General features: G+C 39.5%; 1 protein-coding gene across 4 annotated transcripts in view; it reads left to right on the top strand.

Moving 5' to 3' along the window:
* LRCH1 (leucine rich repeats and calponin homology domain containing 1) overlaps positions 1 to 22,012 on the top strand; it is a 204,226-nt gene that overhangs the window by 154,623 nt on the left and 27,591 nt on the right. For 2 of the 4 annotated variants that reach the window (XM_058685278.1, XM_058685289.1), the window contains exons 10-16: positions 769 to 836; positions 3,173 to 3,259; positions 7,911 to 8,000; positions 8,096 to 8,132; positions 12,112 to 12,165; positions 13,102 to 13,174; positions 16,036 to 16,140. In XM_058685278.1, coding sequence (XP_058541261.1) covers positions 769 to 836; positions 3,173 to 3,259; positions 7,911 to 8,000; positions 8,096 to 8,132; positions 12,112 to 12,165; positions 13,102 to 13,174; positions 16,036 to 16,140 — 514 coding nt within the window. The remainder of the gene's footprint in view (positions 1 to 768; positions 837 to 3,172; positions 3,260 to 7,910; positions 8,001 to 8,095; positions 8,133 to 12,111; positions 12,166 to 13,101; positions 13,175 to 16,035; positions 16,141 to 22,012) is intronic. The other 2 variants (XM_058685300.1, XM_058685306.1) reach the window with 1 other exon arrangement.

Here is a 22,012-nt window from a genome sequence, read left to right on the forward strand (position 1 = left end):
AACACACACACACACACACACACACACACACACACACACCCCTCGTCTCACAAACAGTACAGTGCGTATTCTCATGTGACTGACAAACCCAACTAATAATGGAGGTATCTGTCAACAGCAAGAGGTGCTAAGAGGGTGGAAAGAAATAGAATTAAGCTTTACATTTCTGACTCTAAGTTAACCGGTATTGTGGTCCTGGGTCAGATCTCTTTAATTTAATTTTTAATTGTGGTAAAATATCTATAACATAAAACTTACCATTTTAGCCATTTTTAAGTGTAGAGTTCAGTGGAATGTTCTCATTGTTTTGCAGCCATCACCACCATCCATCCCCAGAACCTTTTTTATCTGGTAAAACTGAGACTTCAAACCCATTAAACTGTAATTTCCCATTCCCTGCCCCCCCACCTCCCTTGGGAGCCACCATTCTGCTTTCTGTCTCTATGGGTGACGACTCCAGCGACCTCATATAAGTGGAATCATACAGTATTTGGCTTCTTGTTACTGACTTATTTCACTGAGCATAATGTCTTGAAGGTTCACCGTGTTGTAGCACGTGTCGGAACTTCCTTTTGAAGGCTCGATGACGTTCCATTGTATGTATAGACCATATTTTGTTTATCCGTTTATGTGTAGATGGACACTTGGATTGTTTCCACCTTTTGGCTGTTGTGGCTAATGGTCCTGTGAACATGGACGAAGGCAGGGTTTGACTGTTGACTGTTGATAGCCAGTGGCTCTCAGAATTCCCATATGTTCTGTCCACAGGATAGGGCTGAGGACTGTGAAGAACTGTTACGGATAGAAGAGGACACGCACTGGCAACCTGAGGGAATGTGAGTATCCAGGGCCTGGTTATGAGCTACCTGTAAAGTTCTTGGTTCAAGCAGAAGGCAGCCCTGTCGTGATAGAATTTTGGTCTGCTTTACTTTGGATAAGCCTATATTCTCACCCAGTGTATTGATAAGTTTTTCTTATCATTGATAAGTTTTTCCTATCATTCCTATCAATAGGTTTTTCTCTGTCAGATGGTATTGGGGTGTTACGGTGCAAGGTCACACCTCTTCCTTGGCCTTGAGTTTCATCTGATTGGAGGCTGTGGATAGAATGTGATTCAGGAGATTAGATGAAGTTTCTACACTGGAGATTCTAGCTTACTGCCATTTGTCTGAAGAAACCAACAACTGGACCCAGAGCAATACGTAGTCCCAGTCACTCTTTACCTAGCCTTCAGGTTCAAGAGCTGAGAAAACCGTATACCTCTCATGTCTTGGTCCTATGTCTAAAATTGTAATAGCTAACATTTATTAAACACTCCATGCTCGGCAGTGTTCTAAGTATTTCATAGGTAGTAACTGATTTCATCTTCACACCAATTCTGTACGATAAGTTCTATTATTATCCCCCATTTCACATATGACAAAACTGAGGCACAGAGAGATCGATGATCTTGCCCCAGGGTTACAAAGGGCTGGCATTGAACCCAAGGAATCGCACATCACATGGAAATCCCTTTAACTCTATTGCACATAAAGATTTACTTGGCCAGCTTTACAGGGGAGGGCCTGAGTCATCTATTATATGATGAACCATTTCCAGGGGAATTGAATATGGACCATGTGGCATGCAGTAGATTTTTGGTTCCCAGGATTTCATTTTCCATGATCTGGCATGTGGGCCTGGACCTCCCTTCATATCTTGTAGGAGACTCCCCCTTAGTGAGTCTTTATTATATCAAAAGGTGTTTCCACTTAGGGGAGCCTAGGTGGCTCAGTTGGTTAAGCATCTGATTTCAGCTCAGGTCATGATCTCACGGTTCGTGGGTTTGAGCCCAGTGTCGGGTTCTGTGCTGACGGCTCAGAGCCTGGATCCTGCTTCAGGTTCTGTGTCTCCCTCTCTCTCTGCCCCTCCCCTGCTCATGCTCTGTCTCTCTCTGTCTCAAAAATAAATAAACACTAAAAGAAAATTAAAAAAAAAGTTTTTCCACCTAGAGAAACACATTGACCTATATTCTGTAGTGGAGAGCAGGAACCATGATCAAATATCTCTTGACCTTTAAAAACATTGCTAGGTACCTTTCACATCACTGTCCTGTATTATCTATTCATTGAATATATTTCTGTAATATCAAGGAGGACTAGCTTGATTATAGAATCAAAGAATTATAGGGAAGAGATTTTATAGGGAGGGTGTTCTTTTAAACCACAGTGGACTCTGGAACAATGCAGGAATTGGGGGCACCAACCCCAGCACAGTTAAAACCTGTATATTACTTTCAACTCCCCCCACCCACCTGCCAAATTTTACTACTAAAAACCTACTGTTGACCAGAAGACTCTCCAATAACATAAACAGTTGATTTGCCTATATTTTGTATATGTATTATATGATGTATTCTTAAAAACATACCTAACTTTGTCTGAACTTTCTCAGTATTCCTAGGCTATGCATTTCATCTGTGAATTTTTTCAAATTGCTGCAAATCTCTAAAAAATTTTCCAATATATTTTTGGAAAAAAAAAACCCGTGTATAAATGGACCCATGCAGTTCAAACCTGCGTTGTTCAAGGGTCAACTGTGTATAAGGCTTTGGAAGCCCCATTCTAAATCTTCTATCTACTCATTCTCAACCCTGCCTGTGGAGCCCCAGTCTCTGGCTTGGCCTTTTTGTTCAAGTGCCACAGATGATTTTGCTGCCTAAAGAGCCTGCACTGAGTGAGAACCACTATCCCACAGCAAAATCCCATATTGTATGAAAGCAATAAAACCAAGCAAGCCACACTGGTAGCACTGGAGTTGGAAGAGGCAAAAGTATTGCAGGCCTGCTCCATCAGGGCATCCCCCCAGGGCTCAGGAAAGCACAGCGAGGGAACCACCCAGAGAGCACATCGCCTTGATTTTATAGAGGAGCAGATACAGGCCCGTGGGCATTGAGACTTTGTGTGAGCTGCTATTTAATAGCAGAGCCAGGCCTCCCCCACCCAGTAGCTCCATTTCCACCACACTCTGGCCGTCTCCTCTGTGGGCTACTGACACACGTTCATTATGAGGTGGAGTTTGTGGAAATGACTTTTACATGTTAGATGCATTTTTATAAGTGTGCTCTTAAGAATCTAGATAATATCCATGTTCTAGTAATCATTGTCACTCTTATGCTTGGTTCATGCTACAGAATAAGTTCATCCAAAGACCAGGATGTGGATATGGCGATGATTGAACAGCTGAGGGAAGCGGTAGATTTGCTGCAAGATCCCAACAGGTACGTGTGTCTTTCCTTGGCCCAGGTTTCGTGTGAGTATATCGTCTCACCTTTAAAAACATCTGTACACAGTTTGGGCTCAGTCTAACCCCCAAAAAGAAAAGCTTTTGCGAGATCCATAAGCGTCAGAGTCACACTTCTGGAGTGATGGAGATCATCCCCCCCTTTTGCTACCCCTTAATGAAATGTATTCACCCTTCATGAACTTCATATGGGAGGTTTTGGCATAATTCTTAGAAGATAGCAACACGATGAAAATGCATATTTGATGTTGCCTCAAGTTCAACTCCTGACTTCTGGAAATACCAAGGAGATTTTCCAAAAATGAAAGAATTGTTTTATCAAGTGCTATCGTATTTATTTTGAGATGCCAAACTTATGTTACCTAAATAATATATTTCTAAAGATTGGGGTTATGAGATAAGTTTTTAATTGAATTGGCCATTGTCATCAGAGGCACAGAATGCAGTGGATACATTTTTTGGTTTCTTAGCAAAGGATCATGGAATTCCCGTGAACAAAATATTTTTCAGTAAGACAATATAGCCAGTATCAGGTACTGACTACTTTATCACTAGGAAAATAGATCCAAAGCTTATTCCTGGTAAACTGTTTATGGGTCTTGTGGACTTAAATATGAAAATGATACGGTCTCGTAATATGGTGAACACAGAAATTATACCACATTTTGGCAATTCATGAAAAGGGTGGTTAGCAAGTCCCAGAGTGCCAGTAATGGCTCACCACCAATGTTGCTTGGCCCTAAAAGAATAGTGATGGGTCAGTGTGTTTGGCTGAAAGTCTTTAGCGATTGATTTGAAAAGCATTTCAGTTCTGTAGACATTAATTGAGTGCTTAGAGATCATGGGAAGATCTACTGCGTGCACCTCTGGGGATATAAAGATGAACAAGACACAGCCCTTGCCTTCTAAGAACTTAAGCTATGGTAGAGATGGCTTTGAGTAGCTATTTGTAAGTGTAATTGATTTAGGTGCTTGAAGTGATAGGCTCCAGTGAATTCCTGGCCGCAGATGGAAATGGGGGGATGGCGGGGCTGGCCTCCCTGAAGGCTGGGGTAGTTCATCTGGGCCTTTAATTACATTTCAAGGAAATTACATTTCAAGGAAAAAGCAAACCCTGGATTGAATTAAAAGCTTACGCAAAGGCACGGAGGTCAGAAGGAGTGGAGCAGGCGTGGACTCTACCTGGGAGGCTGGGGTCTGGCTGTTTCCACCTTTTAAAAATCTGGGCAGTGCTTCTGATGCACAGCCAGGGCTGAGAAGCTGTGGAGGGGCAGTAGGAGGGGTGCTGAGGATGTCTTCAAATGCTGTGTTGAGGAGCCCAGACTTTATTTTATATATAGAGGGAGGTGGTGGTGCTTTAAAAGTACGATTATTCATGTTCCTAATTCTCCCTACTGTGTGGCTCAGAGCCTGGCTTATTCGTGAATGCCTAATCAAAGCATGTTCTTTAAAGAGCTGCGTTTCACATTCTAAACCAGGGAAGTCAGTGAGAGGGTGGGAAACAGGGACAAGAGGACACATGTGTGTGTTGTATGTGTTTGTGGGAAATTATAAGGAATGGGGAAGCAGCTCATCTGGGGGTAAAGAACAGATTTTGGATCACCCAGCCACAGGTTCTGAACCCAGCTCCAACACCACTAATGTGGGTTAAGATATAACTATACTGCACGCCAGTTTCCTCCTCTGTGAGATGGGATCCACGTACTTACTTTTTAGGATTGTGAAGATATGAAATAATTTATAAACTGCTAGTAGGAAGGCAAATTAGCAAAACCATTCTAGAAGACATCCTAGTAGTACATGGCTGTTGTTTAAAACATCTGTAAACTTTTTGAAATAAATTCTAAAAATGTATCCTAAGGGATGAAGAGATATGAACAAAGATTATGAGGGGAAGATATTTTTATAGCAAACATTTGGGGAAAATGAAATAATGTAATATTTTAGAGATACTTAAATATAATTTGGTCCTTTATAAAATGGAATAGAACATGGCTGATACAATGTGTTTTTTTTTAATTTTCCAATATATTTTAGAATGCTCCTTTTAGGGACACCTGGGTGGCTCAGTCGGTTAAGCAGCCGACTTCGGCTCAGGTCATGATCTCGTGGTCCATGAGTTCGAGCCCTGCGTCGGGCTCTATACTGACAGCTCAGAGCCTGGAGCCTGTTTCAGATCCTGTGTCTCCCTCTCTCTGACCCTCCCCCGTTCATGCTCTGTCTCTCTCTGTCTCAAAAATAAATAAACAAAAAAAAAAAAAAAAAAGAGGGGCGCCTGGGTGGCACAGTCGGTTAAGCGTCCGACTTCAGCCAGGTCACGATCTCACGGTCCGGGAGTTCGAGCCCCGCGTCAGGCTCTGGGCTGATGGCTCAGAGCCTGGAGCCTGTTTCCGATTCTGTGTCTCCCTCTCTCTCTGTCCCTCCCCCGTTCATGCTCTGTCTCTCTCTGTCCCAAAAATAAATAAACGTTGAAAAAAAAAAATTAAAAAAAAAAAAAAAAGAATGCTCATTTTATAATCACTTTAAAAGTATATAAAATGCAAAGGTTTGATCCCAATTATATAGACTGAATTAGGTCTTATTTGTGTCAGAAACAGAAAAAAAATTAAAACTGGAAGGAAATATATTACTGTGGATGTTTTTCTGTAGGTATTTCTAAATTAGTATTTTTTTTATATACCTTTATGAACTGTAGACCCTTAGCAGCAGGCACTGTTGTAGTTCTTTGGCAGGTTATTTGCGGTGGGTGGTGAGAACAGTGTGAAGGAACAGCGCAGACTGGTTAGATATGAGCACCAGTTTTCTGGTTATCTGAGATGGGGAACTAGGAGGGCCCCAGGGTTGAGGAGGAGGATGTTGTGGTCCGCGTAGGACATGCCGAATAAAATCCAAGGTGGCAATGTCCATTCTGCTGCTAAGAGTTTCGTTCTGGGGCTTCGAGACTTAGATTTGAAAGTCATTTCCTAAGGTGCTGCAGTAACAGAGCTGTATAATGAGGATGAGATTCCCAAAGCCAAGCGTATAGATGGGAAGGGAACATGAGTCCAGAATCGAGACTTAAGTGTGACATTACAGAGAAAGGACCCCCCCTTGGGCTCAAACTTAATATATTATTTCAATACTTGTACCTTTTGCATTTTGTATCACGCCCCCAATAAACGTTTCTTACAAATTTGAGATTGATTAATATGTGAACCACAAAGTGAAAAAGAACAGCCTCGTTTGGGGGAAATAAAAGTGGCTGGGGAATGTGGGCCCGGAGCCCAGTAGTGAAGATCTCGGTGACCTGGAGGAGGGTTCCCAGCTCTGGGCCTTAGTTTCGTCATCCTTCATGAGAAGTGCGATGAACTGAGGACCTCAAGATTCCTCTCTAGCTTGGAAACATTTGAGGCAGTGAGTTGCCAAGAATGTAGAGCGAGTGGAGCGGTGGGTGTGTGCTCGAATTGCGCATTGCGGAAGAAAACAGCCCTGAGTAACTTTCCAAGAGCTAATTGATTTGCATCTTTATGGAATGCTATTTTAAAATTGTATCATATTGTAAAACTTTATATGGCTTTCATTTGCTGCCTAAAATAACTCACTACTTTGGCTGCTTTAGATCTTTGTTGTTCATCCTGAATAATTATCATGATAGGACAGTTCTAACTTATAATAATGTTTCTGTGAGCCAGTATAATAGCGATAAAGAAAGGGTCACTGTTTCTATTAAGAGAGGGCTCTTCAAGAGGTCACTTATTTCTAGCTGCTTGGGACTGAATATTAATAATAAAAATACATGTAAATATTGGGTTTTTCCTTTATCTCATATTTCATAGGTCCAAACTTTTTGTTGTTTGAGTTAAACCACTGATTATAGGATTAAATGTTAGAGCTTTACCTTTCATACAAACTTAACATCAAAAAAACCTAGTTGAATATTGGTATCATATTTTGTCTTTATCTTGGTTTCTTTTTTAAGGATTTCTGATTATAGAATTGACAGCATTTTCAATAGGGCCTATATAATATGACTCATCCCTACCTTTTACAGTAGCCTTGTAACTTACATATGACTTACAGAAATTCCTGGTTTTATAGATCTTAAACAGAATTCAACTCTTAAAATTGCAGAAATTCAGAAACTATCTGTAAGGCAATTTCAGAAATAAAATTGCATATCAAATTGCTTATGAATTCTAATTTTTTAAAATGAGAGTACTAGTATATATCAGAGATATCTTCCTATTAAAACAAAATGCCCTTCATACATGTAACATAATATAGTACTCTTAGCAGTTTTATTTACCTCTATAAATTAATCAAGTTCTAGAATAGAATTTTGTGCTACCTATGAATATTATGACTTTGGCAGAAATTGCTATTATATTGCAAATAAGTTGTATTTCAGTACCAATAGCAGATAGAAAATGATGTTCAAGTTATATAAAATTTTGCACATGGTGGGAAAATACCATGTAGCTTGAAATTTCTACCAAAAACCTTTGAGTACTTAATCTAATGATAAACATAACTTTTTAATATACTAAAATTATAAACTAAATATGACCCAAAGCATTGGATTTATTAAAATCATAGAACCTACGAAAAGTTTAACTAACATGCTAACATCTTTTTTTCCTACTCTTTAGATTAAGCACAGATGTTTCAGAGAGAAATGTTGTAAACTTTTATCCTGTGGAATCAGCAGAAGCCTTAGACTTACAAGATTCTGCACTAAAGTATGTTGACCTTTTTGTAACTAAATGTATTTTCTCTTTCTACATTGAAGTATGTATGCTTTAAATTCCACTTCATATCCTTTTTTTTCCTACAGTGGTCAAATACAGCTGGAGACCTCTCCCGTTTGTGAGGTAAGGCTGCTCTTGGATTAACCAGAGCTCCGTGCAGTCCTCTACCATGGAATGGTGGCTACCGTATTCTACAAAGGTTTAAGATTGGGATAGAGGGGCGCCTGGGTGGCGCAGTCGGTTAAGCGTCCGATTTCAGCCAGGTCACGATCTCGCGGTCCGTGAGTTCGAGCCCCGCGTCAGGCTCTGGGCTGATGGCTCGGAGCCTGGAGCCTGTTTCCGATTCTGTGTCTCCCTCTCTCTCTGCCCCTCCCCCGTTCATGCTCTGTCTCTCTCTGTCCCAAAATTAAATAAAAAACGTTGAAAAAAAAATTAAAAAAAAAAAAAAAAAGATTGGGATAGAATAGTCATTGAAGCAATATTTGATTTTATGAATGGTCTCTTTTTCTAATTTTGTATACTTCTGCCTTATTTAGTTTTCCTGTGTATTATACTTCCATCTTCCATTAAAGATGAGATTTTATAAATCTTTATTTATAAAAATAAAGATTTTATTTCCATTAAAATCTCGAAATTTCTTGGGTCGGATGGTCTTGCTGAGCCAGGCAGTAGCAACTGAGATCCCTAAGGAACTCCGAGACATCAGAAAGCGTAGGCCCATTCATTGCAATTTTAGAGCCAAGAAAGAAGCCTCGGAAGTGGCCAGGAGAAAATAAACTACAAAAGACTTGAAAGGCAAGGACAAATGATTTGAGAAGTCCCTAGGAGGATTAGAAGACCTTAGCAGAGAGACCTGGGGGAGTTATTTGGGGGCAGAGTAAGGGCAGAGTTACGCTGGGTGAAATGTGGTTGGCTGCCGAAAGCAGTTTTGACTAGATGAGCCTAAACGGTCCCAGAGAAGCAGTTATATAAGTAGGTTTGAGCTGGTGACTTGGGAGTGAAACCTGGGTGGCACTCTAATTCATCTCTCCTTAATGAGTGGGTTTAGGATGGCTAATTCCGGTATACACACCAGTTTATGTCCCCTGAAGTGTCTGAGCATGGGGAGTGTAGTGAAGCAGTTTCACACTCTTTACTAGTGAAGTCTGTGTTGAGGAAGAGGAGAGAGAACTACTTTGATTTCATTGTTGAGAGCCGTGCCTTAGAATTATGTTGAGTTGTAATCCTACCTCAAAGACTTGCTAACTGGGCAACTGTGGGCTATCTCTCCAAACTTCACCTTCATTTTCTCTAAATTGGGACCGGTCTCACAAGCCGGGGCACCTAGGTGGCAGCTATTACCGACTCTGCCACTCTATTGTTGTTATCGGTGTGGTCCTTAGAATTACTGCACCGTGTCTTTCCCGGTAGAGGCATCATTGGATTACCCAGTTCTGGAACATCAGGAAGCATCTTATGTGAAGGCTGCCCCAGCACCATTCCAACGGGCTCTCTCCTTTGAGACACAATACTTGTGATCCTGTGCAGGCCCACTTTTCTATTATTGAGTGATTGATGATAGTTGATCCGCTTTTCTTCAAAAGCTTCCTCTTTGGAAATAATTTGAAACTTATAAAAATGTGGGGGAAAATTGTAAGATTCTATTAAAAGTTACCAAAATGGCATCCTTTTACCTGGAGTTACCTATTATCAACATTTTACCTCATTGGCTGTATTGTTTCTTGTCTTCGTTTCTCCACACACAGTTCTTTTTCTGAAACATGTGAGAGTTTCATACATCATAGTCCTTTTTTCCTAAACATTTCAGTGTACGTTTTCTGAGAATAGAGATTTTATTTTACCTAATTACGTTTGGTTATCACGTTCATAAATTTACATTGATAAAATGTTTTCATCTAATCTACCATTCATGTTCCAAACTTTTCAGTTGATCTAATGAGGTTCTTCATTTTTTCCCTTCTAGTGTAGGGCCCAGTCTAGTGGCAGGTTGTATTTAGTCATGAGGTATCTACAGTTTCCTTTATTTTGGAACATTTCTGTAACTTTTCCTTGGTTTTTATGGCCTTGAAATTTTGAAGACTATAGCTCCCTTCTCAATGGTGTATGCCCCTTATTTTGTGGGACAGAAGTTCCTCCTATTTCCCACGTTTAGATTGAGATTCTGTGTATTTCATTGGGATACTGCACGGGTGATTTGTGTCCTTCTCAGGATATCCCCTATGTCTGTGTGGCCCTCAGAGATGATGTTAATTTGATTACCCAATTGTTGCTTAACAATCATGTAATTACTATCCTGTTTTTCTGCTACAACCAGTAAGCATTCAGTGAACAGTTACTTTAGGACCCTGGGTGTGTGATTTCAGGAATACCAGTGAGACACAAATTCTCTAGAACCAAGATATCTCTACTCCACCTCTGGTTTATAGTGTTTTGTGTTCATATATACATTTTTTTCCTTTTTGGTTGAATGAGGACTCCTATTTGGCATAGGAAGTTCTTACTCATTGTCTCCCTTCTCTAGGGCAGTCATCTGTCCACGACAGGCACGTGTCAATGATTTTAAAAAGGAGGGATACGATAGCTGGCTCTAGAAGTCCCAGGGAGGAGGAAGAGGAAGTAACGGATTAGCAATGCCAGTGCCAGTGATGATACAGAACTTAAATGTGATCCTCATCAAGGATGTGGTTGTTTTTACATTCTCTCCTCCATCTCATTCAGGAGGAAAGTAATATCTGTAGCGTAATCTTGACTCAGTTAGCCAGTGTTTGTTGAGTACTTGTGCTGGATTTCGTCTTGTTTTTGGTGTCAAGGACTGGGGTATTAAGGATATGAACTTGTCCTTCCTTTTAAGGTGTTTTAAACATTATGAAGGGAAGAAGACTTAGATTTTGAAAAACTTGAGAGTAGGATATGACATGGTCTGTAATCCTGAGTGTTTTAGGTGCTCTGGGAGACCGGGCAAGAGATAGGAAGTTAAGGAGAGGGAAGTAAACCTGGGTTTGGGGGGTAGTTTGGACTTGGGTCGGCCCCAGGAGGCTGTGCTGAGCAAGGAAGCAGGCAGCTGTGGCAGAATCAGGACCAGGCGTGAACTGAGGAATGAATGAGTGGATGGTGCCCAGTTCGACAGGTGAGGCCGCAGTTATGAAGTGGTTTATACATCACATTGTCTGACTTTACATATACTTTAGATGACTGTCCGTATCAAGTTTAGGTAGCATTGGCCTCCATTCAGGAAGAATTGCAAACGATAGTCTCATTCATAGATAGTAACAAATTGGGGAAGGTATTGGGGGCACAACAGGAAAAAAATCAGAGGAAGGAATTGCTTATAGAGGGATCAGCCCTGCAGATACTTGTTAGTAGTTCTAACAAAGCTGCTTAACTGGATAGGGAAATTAATGACATTTTATTCTAAATATATGTTTTTCCTTTGGATTTGTCAAAGTTCAGAATATTTTTTAAATAGTACTCCTCAGTAGGAACAGACATCTTAAGTTTATACTGATTTGGCGTAGTGTAAATGAAGATGCTTATATTAGTTATCCCCAAATTTTTATTAGGGTAATCTGTGGGGTTCTTGATCACCATATGCAGAAGAGTAACATAAGCTAGAGTTTCCTCCTTGGTTGCCAAAGCAAACTGGCATTGAATGGACAATGTAAGATCGTGGCAGGTAATTTGGAGTCCAGGCATGTGAGTTTATTAAAAGCTCCCGTGGGGTTCTGTGTATTTGGGAAGTGCTGCCTTGGACCATTTCTAAAAACTTCTCGTTCAAATGGGGGCGGGGGGTGGGAGCCCGCAAGTGGCTTAGTAACCTAGCAAGGCAGGTACTTTGGGCTGAACTCTTTGCTCTGGGAAATTCCTTTTCTTAGTTTGTGTGATACTTTAGATGTATTTTGTGTGTGTGTGCGAATGTGATAGCTGCATGTTTTTAGCAAATGTAAGTATGACCTACTTAGCTACTTAACACACTGAATAATTAATTCCGTGTATATTCCTTGTGTGCCTGTGTACCAGGGATATGATGGAAGTCAGAAGGATGCAGTTCTTGCCTCAATAATTTTATGGTCTAATAAATATACCATGCATTTTTTTCCTTAAGGTGCAAAATGACCTAACATTACAGAGTAATGGGAGCGAGTATTCTCCAAATGAGGTGAGTTTCCTGAAGATTCACGTAAGCTGAGGTATTTTGTGCAGCCTGGATTGGAATATCTTTGACAGAAATACATAATCTGAGACTGTCATGATTCACGACCCAATTGTATTGCAGATTCTCTGGGGGAGTCTCTTTCATTAGCTATCCTAGTCTTAGCTGGCCCTATCCATAATTAAAGATTAATTTCATAAGATATATTTTGAAAAGCAAATATGGCAACATCTTTATAGAAGACAAAGTGATGGCTCAAACAGGCAATATTTAGAGTGTCCTGGTATCCATAAATGATTCGGTGTGTGCCTTCCCTGTAGATGAGACATCTGTTCGGTGTTACCTGTTTTCTTATTTCGCTGTGTTAGGACATCATTCCTCAGATGTCCCCTCTGTGAGGTGGATGTGAGTGTGTTCCTGTGTATGTATACACATGCACGCATCTATTCTGCAGCAGAAAGGGATTGCCAGTTTCACGTGATTGTAGGATATTTTTTTATTGAGCAGATAACAATTAGCTCTCCCTCCCCAAACAACATTCTGTTGATGATGCCGCTTAAGGCATTTGCAGTGCGAAGATGCATCCAATATCAAATTTTTTGGTCCGGGCTTCATCACAAAGCAGCAAATCCAAAAGGTAGCGGTCTTACTATCATCCTTGAATGCAGAGAAGCATGTATAGTTCTGCTTTCGGGTGTTGTTTTTAAACCGTCTTTTCTGGGGCGCCTGGGTGGCGCAGTCGGTTAAGCGTCCGACTTCAGCCAGGTCACGATCTCGCGGTCCGTGAGTTCGAGCCCCGCGTCAGGCTCTGGGCTGATGGCTCGGAGCCTGGAGCCTGTTTCCGATTCTGTGTCTCCCTCTCTCTCTGCCCCTCCCCCGTTCATGCTCTATCTCTCTCTGTCCCAAAAATAAATAAACCGTCTTTTCTTTCTGACCCTGCAGATTAGAGCCAACTCCCCTGCCATCTCTCCTACCACCAACAGCACGGGGCCGTTTGGCCTGAAGCCTAGATCAGGTAAATGAAAACCTCAGCATCTTTGCACTCGTAAATACTCAGTGGCTTCTCCTGAGTCTTTTATTAAATGTCGATGTTCTAGCGTGAGCAGCTGTGAAGGAACTCGGGCGAACGCGAGTCCGGGGCAGGGGGGCGGGGGCAGACTTTGGAGCCTTGTTTTCAGTGAGTCACCTGTTAAGTCCATGCTCTCAGTAGCAGATACCTTCCCTCCTTTTCAGTCAGAGCGAAGAGAAAGGATGATGGGGCGTGTGAGTGGGGCAAAAACTTTCCAATGAGTTTTTTATCCAGGGAAGTGAAAATAGCCAGCCCTTTGCCCCAGCGGTTCCTGGTACCCTGCTGAGCTAAATTTAGAGCAGCCTCTGGGAGAGTGACTCCTCTAAGACATCGCTTGTTTGCTTTCTAGCCCGGGTAGGGTTATGCATTTTCTCCTGTAACGGTGATCATTTCGAGGCTCACATGAGTGGTCAGGAGTCATTTCTTTAAAAGAGCCTTTCTGCTTATATTACCTACTTTCTTTTAATTTAGTGTTAGTGTGTTCACAGGTGTAAATTCTAGCAACGTGCAGAGTAACTATTGATTTTAAAAAGAAGGGAGACGCATAGGAAAAATTGGTTCTTTTGATTTCTTCGCTCAAGTTCTGGCACTGTCTGCCTGGTTGTAGGTCCTTTTTTGTTTTAACATGTTTAGTTCTTGGTTTACACTCCCCACTCTAATGCTTTTAAGGAAGTGTTAAGAAAGGACTCAGACACATGTAAGCAAAAAGCTAGTAAAGAATGTAGATGTTCTTTGTTTTTTCAAGAAAGCATTTTGGCAACAGTAGAAGTTATACATGTGTATATTTTGTAAAAGGGTACCATAAAAATACAATTTCTTTATGAAGGATTTTTTTTTTTTTTTTGTATTTAGAGCAAGTTGACTGATGGGTAACATGTAGCCAGGTGTTAATAGTTTCCTAGCATTTTGGATGGGCTCTAAGGAAAAGCTATTTGAGAAACTGCCTGGACATGGGAAGGATTAGCAGGTGTTTTATGGAAAGCCAAATTGTGTGTGAAATAAGGTTCAAATGACTGGCTTCCTCATGTATGGAATGAGCAGAGCATATGCAGCCAGATCTGGGCTGGGCCTCCGTTTCCCCGGGGTCTCAGGTGTGTGCTCGGATCAGGTGGGCACATCTCATCCGTGCCTTCAGTGCTGGCCTGCCGGAAGAGGGGACCTCAGATTGGGCTACAGACTTGCTCCTAATCCTTACAGGCAGTTTTACATAATTTCAAAATAGCTCATAATGGAGCAAACAAAAGTTGAGTGGATCTCCAAAGAACAATATTCTTTTGAGTGTGCATCTTTACAATTTGGTTGTAAAATTGTCCCAGTGATTCCTTTTTCTTCCTTATGTGGAGTCCAAACTCAGCTTATCAACATTGTGCTTGTACTCTTCAACCATTTCAGATTCTTTGTACTGGTGAAATAGAAATGGGGTATTTATTTTGAATAGCAGAAAACAGAGATAATTTCCCCTCTAGGCTTCCAAACTTTCTAAAATGCTGACTAACCTCTGTGGAAATTGTTCTAGCTGTTGAAAGCTTTGTGGAGTTTGGTTGCTATAAATAATGCTGATTTATCTTCAGGAACATCAAGTGGCATGTAGGAACTTTATAAAACTGGCATTATGTATTGGGGAATTTTAAATTTTGTTTAGTGATTTAAAAATAATACAGTATATATTTTTCCCATTTTCTAGAAAATAATATATATAGTGATCTTACTTAAAGATCATATGATTTAAAAAGAAATTCTTTTTGACCAAGTAGCTTTGAAACTTTAAAAAGCCACTTAATTTTTATTTTAAAGTTAAGTATATGGATTTATGTGGTTTCTGTGTTATAAGTAAAAACAGACTGCTCAAATCAGCAAGTTTGGATAAGAACTTAGATTCTTAAATAGGCTGCTAGTTTTCTTCAAAAGAAAATTTTTTCCTCAATTGTGTTTTCCTTCAAGGAAAGACAACTACATATGCTCAAAGATTCGTTCCTAGAAGCATGTCCATTTATTGTATTGGCCCTGCCTTAGCATTGAAAAAAAAAAAAAATGGTACAGATATTTCCTCAACGTGTAAAATTACTAGATGGATATTTAGTACAAAAAAGATGTCATTTCATAAATGACAAACTCAGAAGTGCTTGAAATTAAGACTCTACTAGCGTCAAAATTGTTTTCCTCCCGATCAGTATCAAAGACAATGTTGAGAAGTGTGTGTGTCAAGGGTTGAGGAAAGATTTGGCCAGCTACGGCCATCAGTAAAGCGTGCCAATAGACTTTAAAGAGAAATTTTACATTGCCATGGGGGAAAAATTGACAAATGGGAAACCCAGATTCTATAATAGTCTCATCTCTAAATAATGGATATATTTACATATATTATTAAGCTGTGTCTATGTAACCAAATTTTTTGTGCGAATGGTATTTGCTACAATTGTTAGTTACTTAGAAGGTTTTTGAAAAAGGTATCTGGTAGGTCTTCTGCTTTTTATCCGCATTATCTATGGGTGCTCTTCCTTTCTGCTGACGTGATTCATTAGTACTCTGAGTCTGTGGGCTTGCAGAACTGTTAAGATTAACGATATTAACTGCATGCAAAGTATATGATTGATAAGTACTAACACTCGGTTTTTATCATTCTTTTTATTTCATGCGCCATCTTTCATTCTTCTCCTGTATTGTACATTTGAATTTAAATCCCATGATATGAAATTCGCTTCATTTCCATACAAACCTTATGCCATTTGTGAAATGCTGCTGTCCCTTTGGTTTTTCCTGGTCCTTGTCCAACTGTATGCGGACCGGCTCTCTCGCTCTCCTGCAAGACCCAGCCCTCACTCTTCCTCCTATCTCCTTCAACAAACTTACACAGGCACAAACATGGGACAGCTCTAGCTACAGTGTTCCATCTGAAGGAGACAGTGACAATGGTAGGTGGCCTTGTACCTGTTCTTCAACGTGCTCATTAATAAGCCAATGAATATACTAAATGTTCGTTTCTGTACAGCTGAAGATAGAGTATATTCACCTGCATGCCTGATATAAGAAATAATGAGTAAAGCTGGAAAGTGAAGTCCAGAGCAGTGCATGTGGATTGCTGTCTAGCAGTTTGTTCAACTACGTTTAATGACCTTGAATATTCTGAATTTCGGGAGGACTTTACAATAATTTCTTTCTCTACCTTTTCTGCTTGGGTTTTTTGGTGTGTTTGCTTGTTTACCAAAATTTGGGAGTGTCTCTGCTTCCTCCTGCATCTCAACAAAGTGTGTTTAGAGTTTGATCTTTTATTATCTATACTCACCATGTGAAATTTTTAAGGTAATTCATACCATGGCTGATCCCGGAGTGGTGCACTGAAAAGAATCTTAACATTGAGAAATTTCTAAAAATGAAGAGAAAGCACTTGCCTTCTCCCTTTTTAAAAAAATTTTTTTTTGGTATTTGCACATTTTGACTTTGGACACCTTCTACCTTTGTGAGGGTAAGCTCACACCTATATAATCGTCAGTTGGCCTGAAAATCAAATGTGCCAGTAAAAAATTAAAGACAGCTAGTTGGGAGTATTATGAATGTCTTTTAATTTAATGCCATTACATATCTTAAATAGCCTAAAAGATGAAAACAAAATGTAGTTATTTTGATCTACATGTCACATATATCAGAATCTCCATTTGATCTAATGTTAGTTAAGAATTTAAACATTTTACTGTATGATACAAAGTGATAAAAGTAATGTTAAATGAAATAGTATGATTTATAAGGAAGAGAAGTGAGATGTGAGGTATAACCAAAATGCAAACACAATAGGAAAATAAATTTTCTGATAGTAATTATTTTTTAATTGTAGCATGTTATATAGAAAATATATATTTAAAACATTTGCTGTGATTTCTGGTTAAAATTCAATAAAAAAGCCTTTTCCAATTTCCTTGTGTAGAAGGGTAAATGTATATTTTGGCAGGTTAATTGTAAAAGGAGTTCTATTGTTTCATAGATTTCTAAATTTTTTAACTGAAAATAAGTAGGCTTAAACGACAACGAGACACAAGTCCCTCTGTATATCATCCCATTTTAAATTCTGGAAGTTGAAGAGGGCTCAATGGAAACTTTTTTGATAAACTGTTTCTATACTTAAAAGTAAAAAAGAGAGGGACAGGCATTTTTGTTTTTCAGAAAGCACAGCTATTTATGGATCTGCTGTTGTTTAAAAGGAAGCAAAGCCTAAAATGAAAGATTTATGTGTGATTTGGTATTTCCTTCGGAGTGATATCTGAAACCAAAGACTTTTTTTTTCTTTTTTTTAAGCTGGAAAAGATGTAGTCATGTTATGTAGCGGTAGAATCTGTGTAGACGAGCCAACTAAAACCAGAAGGTGAGGGCACGTTGGTACTTAGCGGTGGAGGTGAGGCCACAGCAGGGCCCTGACGATGCCCCATTTCTCTACTCATTCTGTAGCAATTTATTGAGGACTCTTTGTGCCAGACTGCCGCCTTCTTATTAAAAATCCTAAAATTCTCATAGAAATGAATAATTATAGAAATCTCTCTGAAGATAAAATAACCTTGCACTACATGCTTGGTTTTTTTGTTTTTTTGTTTTTTGTACGAGTGCAGATTCCAGGGATTCATGTGTAACGATGAAGCCATACCACAACCATAATAAAGGAATTGCTTTCAATATTCATGTGGTTCCATCTGTCACATCAGATAATTGGTGGTTGTCATTTGTCCCTATTTGCAGTTTGTCTATAATATGCCATGGCCGACAGCTAATTTTCTATGCAGAAATATTTGTGCGGGTTCCTAGATCGGACTTTTCACATGCTTCTTCATTCTCTTTGTGCTATGCTTGGCCTTGTGATCTGGATGGATTTTCCAAAGCACTTTTTAAGTTGATGAAGATGCGCTATACGTATTCACAAGCACACAAGCTAATCTTGCAAGAGAAATAGAGCCTGCGTTTTTAGGTGGTTCTTACTCGTTCCTCTTAAGTAGGAGATCCCCTTTAGTGGCCACTCTTTGCATCTCAAAGCTGATGACCACATCAGTTTTGTTTCCTCCTATTCCTATTATCCATTATCTGTGTCCGTCTCGACTTTTGTAAATAAATGGTATCTTCTTACCAGCCCAACCCAGAGTAATGTAGCTTGTCTGTTGTTTATATTTTTTAGTCATTATTTTTGGTAAGTTGGCATTTTTAGACCTTGTTCACTGTCTTGCTTTATATTGAAATCCCCCTTTATTTAAATTCTTTTCAATATGTCACTCCAGACATGTCTCATTTTCAATTCCCCATTTTTTCTAAAGCTCTTTCTTCCAAGGAATGAAACATGGCAAACGGGTTAGCAGGTCCTTGGAAGTTTGAATTGCCACGGCCCCCAGGGTCCGGCGTCTTGAGACGGATGGGGAGTAGGTGTGTAGGTCTGCCCGCTCCTGGTGTTGGAAGGGGCAGCTTCACTTCAACTGGTTCTTAACATAGAAACTTCTACTCCTTCTTTGGCTCTTGCGCCCTATTATTACTCTGCCTCTTTCCTGCCTAACTGCCTTCACTTTGAAGTGAAAACTGTTCCTGTATTCTTTGGAAACATTGTCCCTTTTTTATTTGCAATTAGTTCATGGGTGCCAATTTATACTTATTTAAAACTGGCCTTTGAGGCACCTGGATGGCTTAGTCGGTTCAGCGTCCGACTTCAGCTCAGGTCATGATCTCACAGTCCGTGAGTTCGAGCCCTGCGTCAGGCTCTGTGCTGACAGCTCAGAGCCTGGAGCCTGTTTCGGATTCTGTGTCTCCATCTGTCTCTGCCCCTCCCCATTCATGCTCTGTCTCTCTGTCTCAAAAATAAATAAACGTTAAAAAAATTTTTTTTAATTGGCCTTTGAGTTATCACTGGAGCGTGAACAAATGGACCTATTCATCTGGGGTCAATTTACAGACATTTTCTGAGTTTTTGCAATAATCTTGCACCTCTAGGTATTCTTTTCCCCAGACAAAAATGAGGAAATAGGCCATGAGAGATGTTTCAGCAGTTCTTAGCCCTGGCTTCATTAGAATCATCTTAGTAATTTTTTTTTTCATGTTTTATTTATTTTTGAGAGAGAGCATGAGCAGGGAAGGGGCAGAGAGAGAGAGAGAGAGAAGTTGGGGGGGCGGGGGCAGAGGATCCAAAGCGGGCCCTGTGCTGACAGCTGCAAGCCTGATGTGAGGCTCCAACTCATGAACCATGAGACGTGACCTGAGTGGAAGCCAGAATCTCAACCGACTGAGCACCCAGTGCCCTGAGTCATCTGAATATTTTTAAGACTACAGGTGCCTATCCCCCACACTCAGAGGTGCTAATTTATTTGGTGCCACATGGAGTCTGCACATTGATTACTTTTTTACTGATTTTGATATTATGTTAGCAGGTAAAAGTCACTAGCTTAAAATAAATTGCCCAAAATATGAGCATTTTGAGGGCAGAGAATATATCTAATTCATTTGGGGGCACCAGAAGGGAATACATAAATGCATTAATCAGATTTTTAATTCGCATTAGCCTGGATCTTAAACCACATGGTATTTTTTTCAAAGCCACTATATTTTGCTGCCCTTGAACTTGTGTATTTAATATCACACACAGTCTAGCTTTTAACTTACAAGGAGAAACCAAGAGCTACATTTCAAAACCTCATGCATCCACAGAGAAGAAATCTCCTGTCATTGTTAAATTTAGGTAATAAAGGTTAATAATATAGACTGATAATTTCTATACCAAGGGTGCATTTCATGTAATAATTACATAGGCATTTCAGGCAATTTTTAGAGCACTGGGTTTTCTTGGTTTAAAACAAGATATTCTTAACAACAACAAATATCTGGTTTAAAACAGATATTCTTAACATCTGGTTAAACAAACAAGAATATCTGAATTTGACGTTCTGCAAACATATTCATCATTCCTTGCAGGATCTTTCCTTAGAGATTTGTTTCTCTGGCTAAATAAATTACAAATATGAGCAAATAATCTTTTGCATTCTTTGAATGTTATTCATTAGATACATAGTAATTAAATAGTTAAGCACGACTGATTTTCTCCTGAATCTTAAACCACCTGTCTCTTCCTATGCACACTCATGCACACACACACTCATACACATACACACATACACACATACACAGTCATACACTCACTCTCTTGTCCCTCTTTTTTTTTCTTCTTCTTACTTACACTTAAGTAGGATGGCATTTGATTTGAAAAACAGGTGCTAACAGTGCAACTATTCTTAATATTGTCTTTGAGCCTCAAGTTAAACTTCTCCCTCCCCTGAATTAAGTAAAAAAGTTCTTAAAATTTAGTGATGCTAAATTAAGGAAAAAACAGAGTAATTCTTCCATAGATCAGTTTCCCAAAGCTTTGGTCCAATCTGGTAACTGCATGTATTATTTAATTATGACTTGAAAGGAAAGAAAAAAACTGTAGGTAATATTGTCAGAGCTATCATAACGGTCCCATTAAAATTACTGTGTCACAACAGACCCAGCAAAATAAGCAAGCATTTATGTGCTCTTTGGGTTTATTATTAGCCTAAAGAGTTTGATTTTCCTTTGTTCCACAGTAATTAATCCATTTAGGAAACAAGTAGTAGTATAGCCATGGTTTCCAGTAATTTTAAGTACATTTGAAGTATTCACTTAAAAAAAAAAAAAACAAAAAAAAAACACGGTTCAAATGTGTTTTAACACTTTGTGATTGCTTAACATTCATAGAGCAAATGCCCAAGCATGCGTTTTATATTTTTAAGATGGGAATTCAAGATGAAAAATGAGGCCAGAACATTAAAACCCAGACACCATTGCATTATCTTATCTCACAGAGGGTTCTAACAAGGTGTAGATGCTTGAATTGTGTGCTGTTAAACAAAAGCTCATGGTTAATTTAACTTCCTGATAGTTTCATATTCAAAAAGAAATCTGCCAATGAAAACATATTGAAAATATTAAGCATGCTGTATTAGATAAGATTGCCCCTAGAAAAAAGGCAAAGGAAAATAAAACCTCCAAAGAAAACATTAGATTTGTTTAAACGAGGTTGGGGCGCCCCTTGCTGGCTAGTGTATATATTGCTCAATTGTGTTCACATTCCTGGACTTTTTTGGTAAATTTGGTTGACTTCTTTTCTTTGGGGGTGTGGATTATTTCTTAAATTTTACACATAAATATATATCTCTTCTGGTTGTCATATTAAATGGGTAGATGTTTTTTGTTGGTCTTGATAGGATGCAAAGGCAAGTTTAATGCATTTCCAATTTCTTCCATGCTTCCTTCTCATTTCTCTGTGCTCTGCGAACTTCTCATCTCTCCCTACTCTACCCTGCTTCCTTGGCTGGACTTGCCTTTATTTTTGAAACAATTAGTCTCCATTCTTGTGGGTTTGGTTTTTGTGGGTCTTGGTGACAGCCCTTTGGGGACACGTCTTTCACTCTTTTTGCCCGTGATTTCCCTGGGTGTCCCAGGCCGAATCTCTGTGAGATTCTGGAAAGTGCTGTGTCTATTAGACCACCTTCTTTCTCCCATCTACTGTCAATCAAAGGCTTATTAAGATGCGTCAACTTTCTAATCTTCCGTAGAGCATTAGAATGCTAATTAAAATATCCTATAACTGATTTAGAAAGAAAATACTGAGATGTGAGAAGCATAATGCAAGCCGTTCATTAAGGTGATTTGGTACAAAGGTACCCATTGAGAGTAAAATAACATAGTTGGGTGAGCATGTGATCACTGACTTTAGGGAGTGGAGTCCACATTTAACTTTTATTTTATTTT

This window comes from Neofelis nebulosa, chromosome 1 (genome assembly GCF_028018385.1).
Source record: "Neofelis nebulosa isolate mNeoNeb1 chromosome 1, mNeoNeb1.pri, whole genome shotgun sequence".
Classification (NCBI taxonomy): Eukaryota; Metazoa; Chordata; class Mammalia; order Carnivora; family Felidae; genus Neofelis; species Neofelis nebulosa.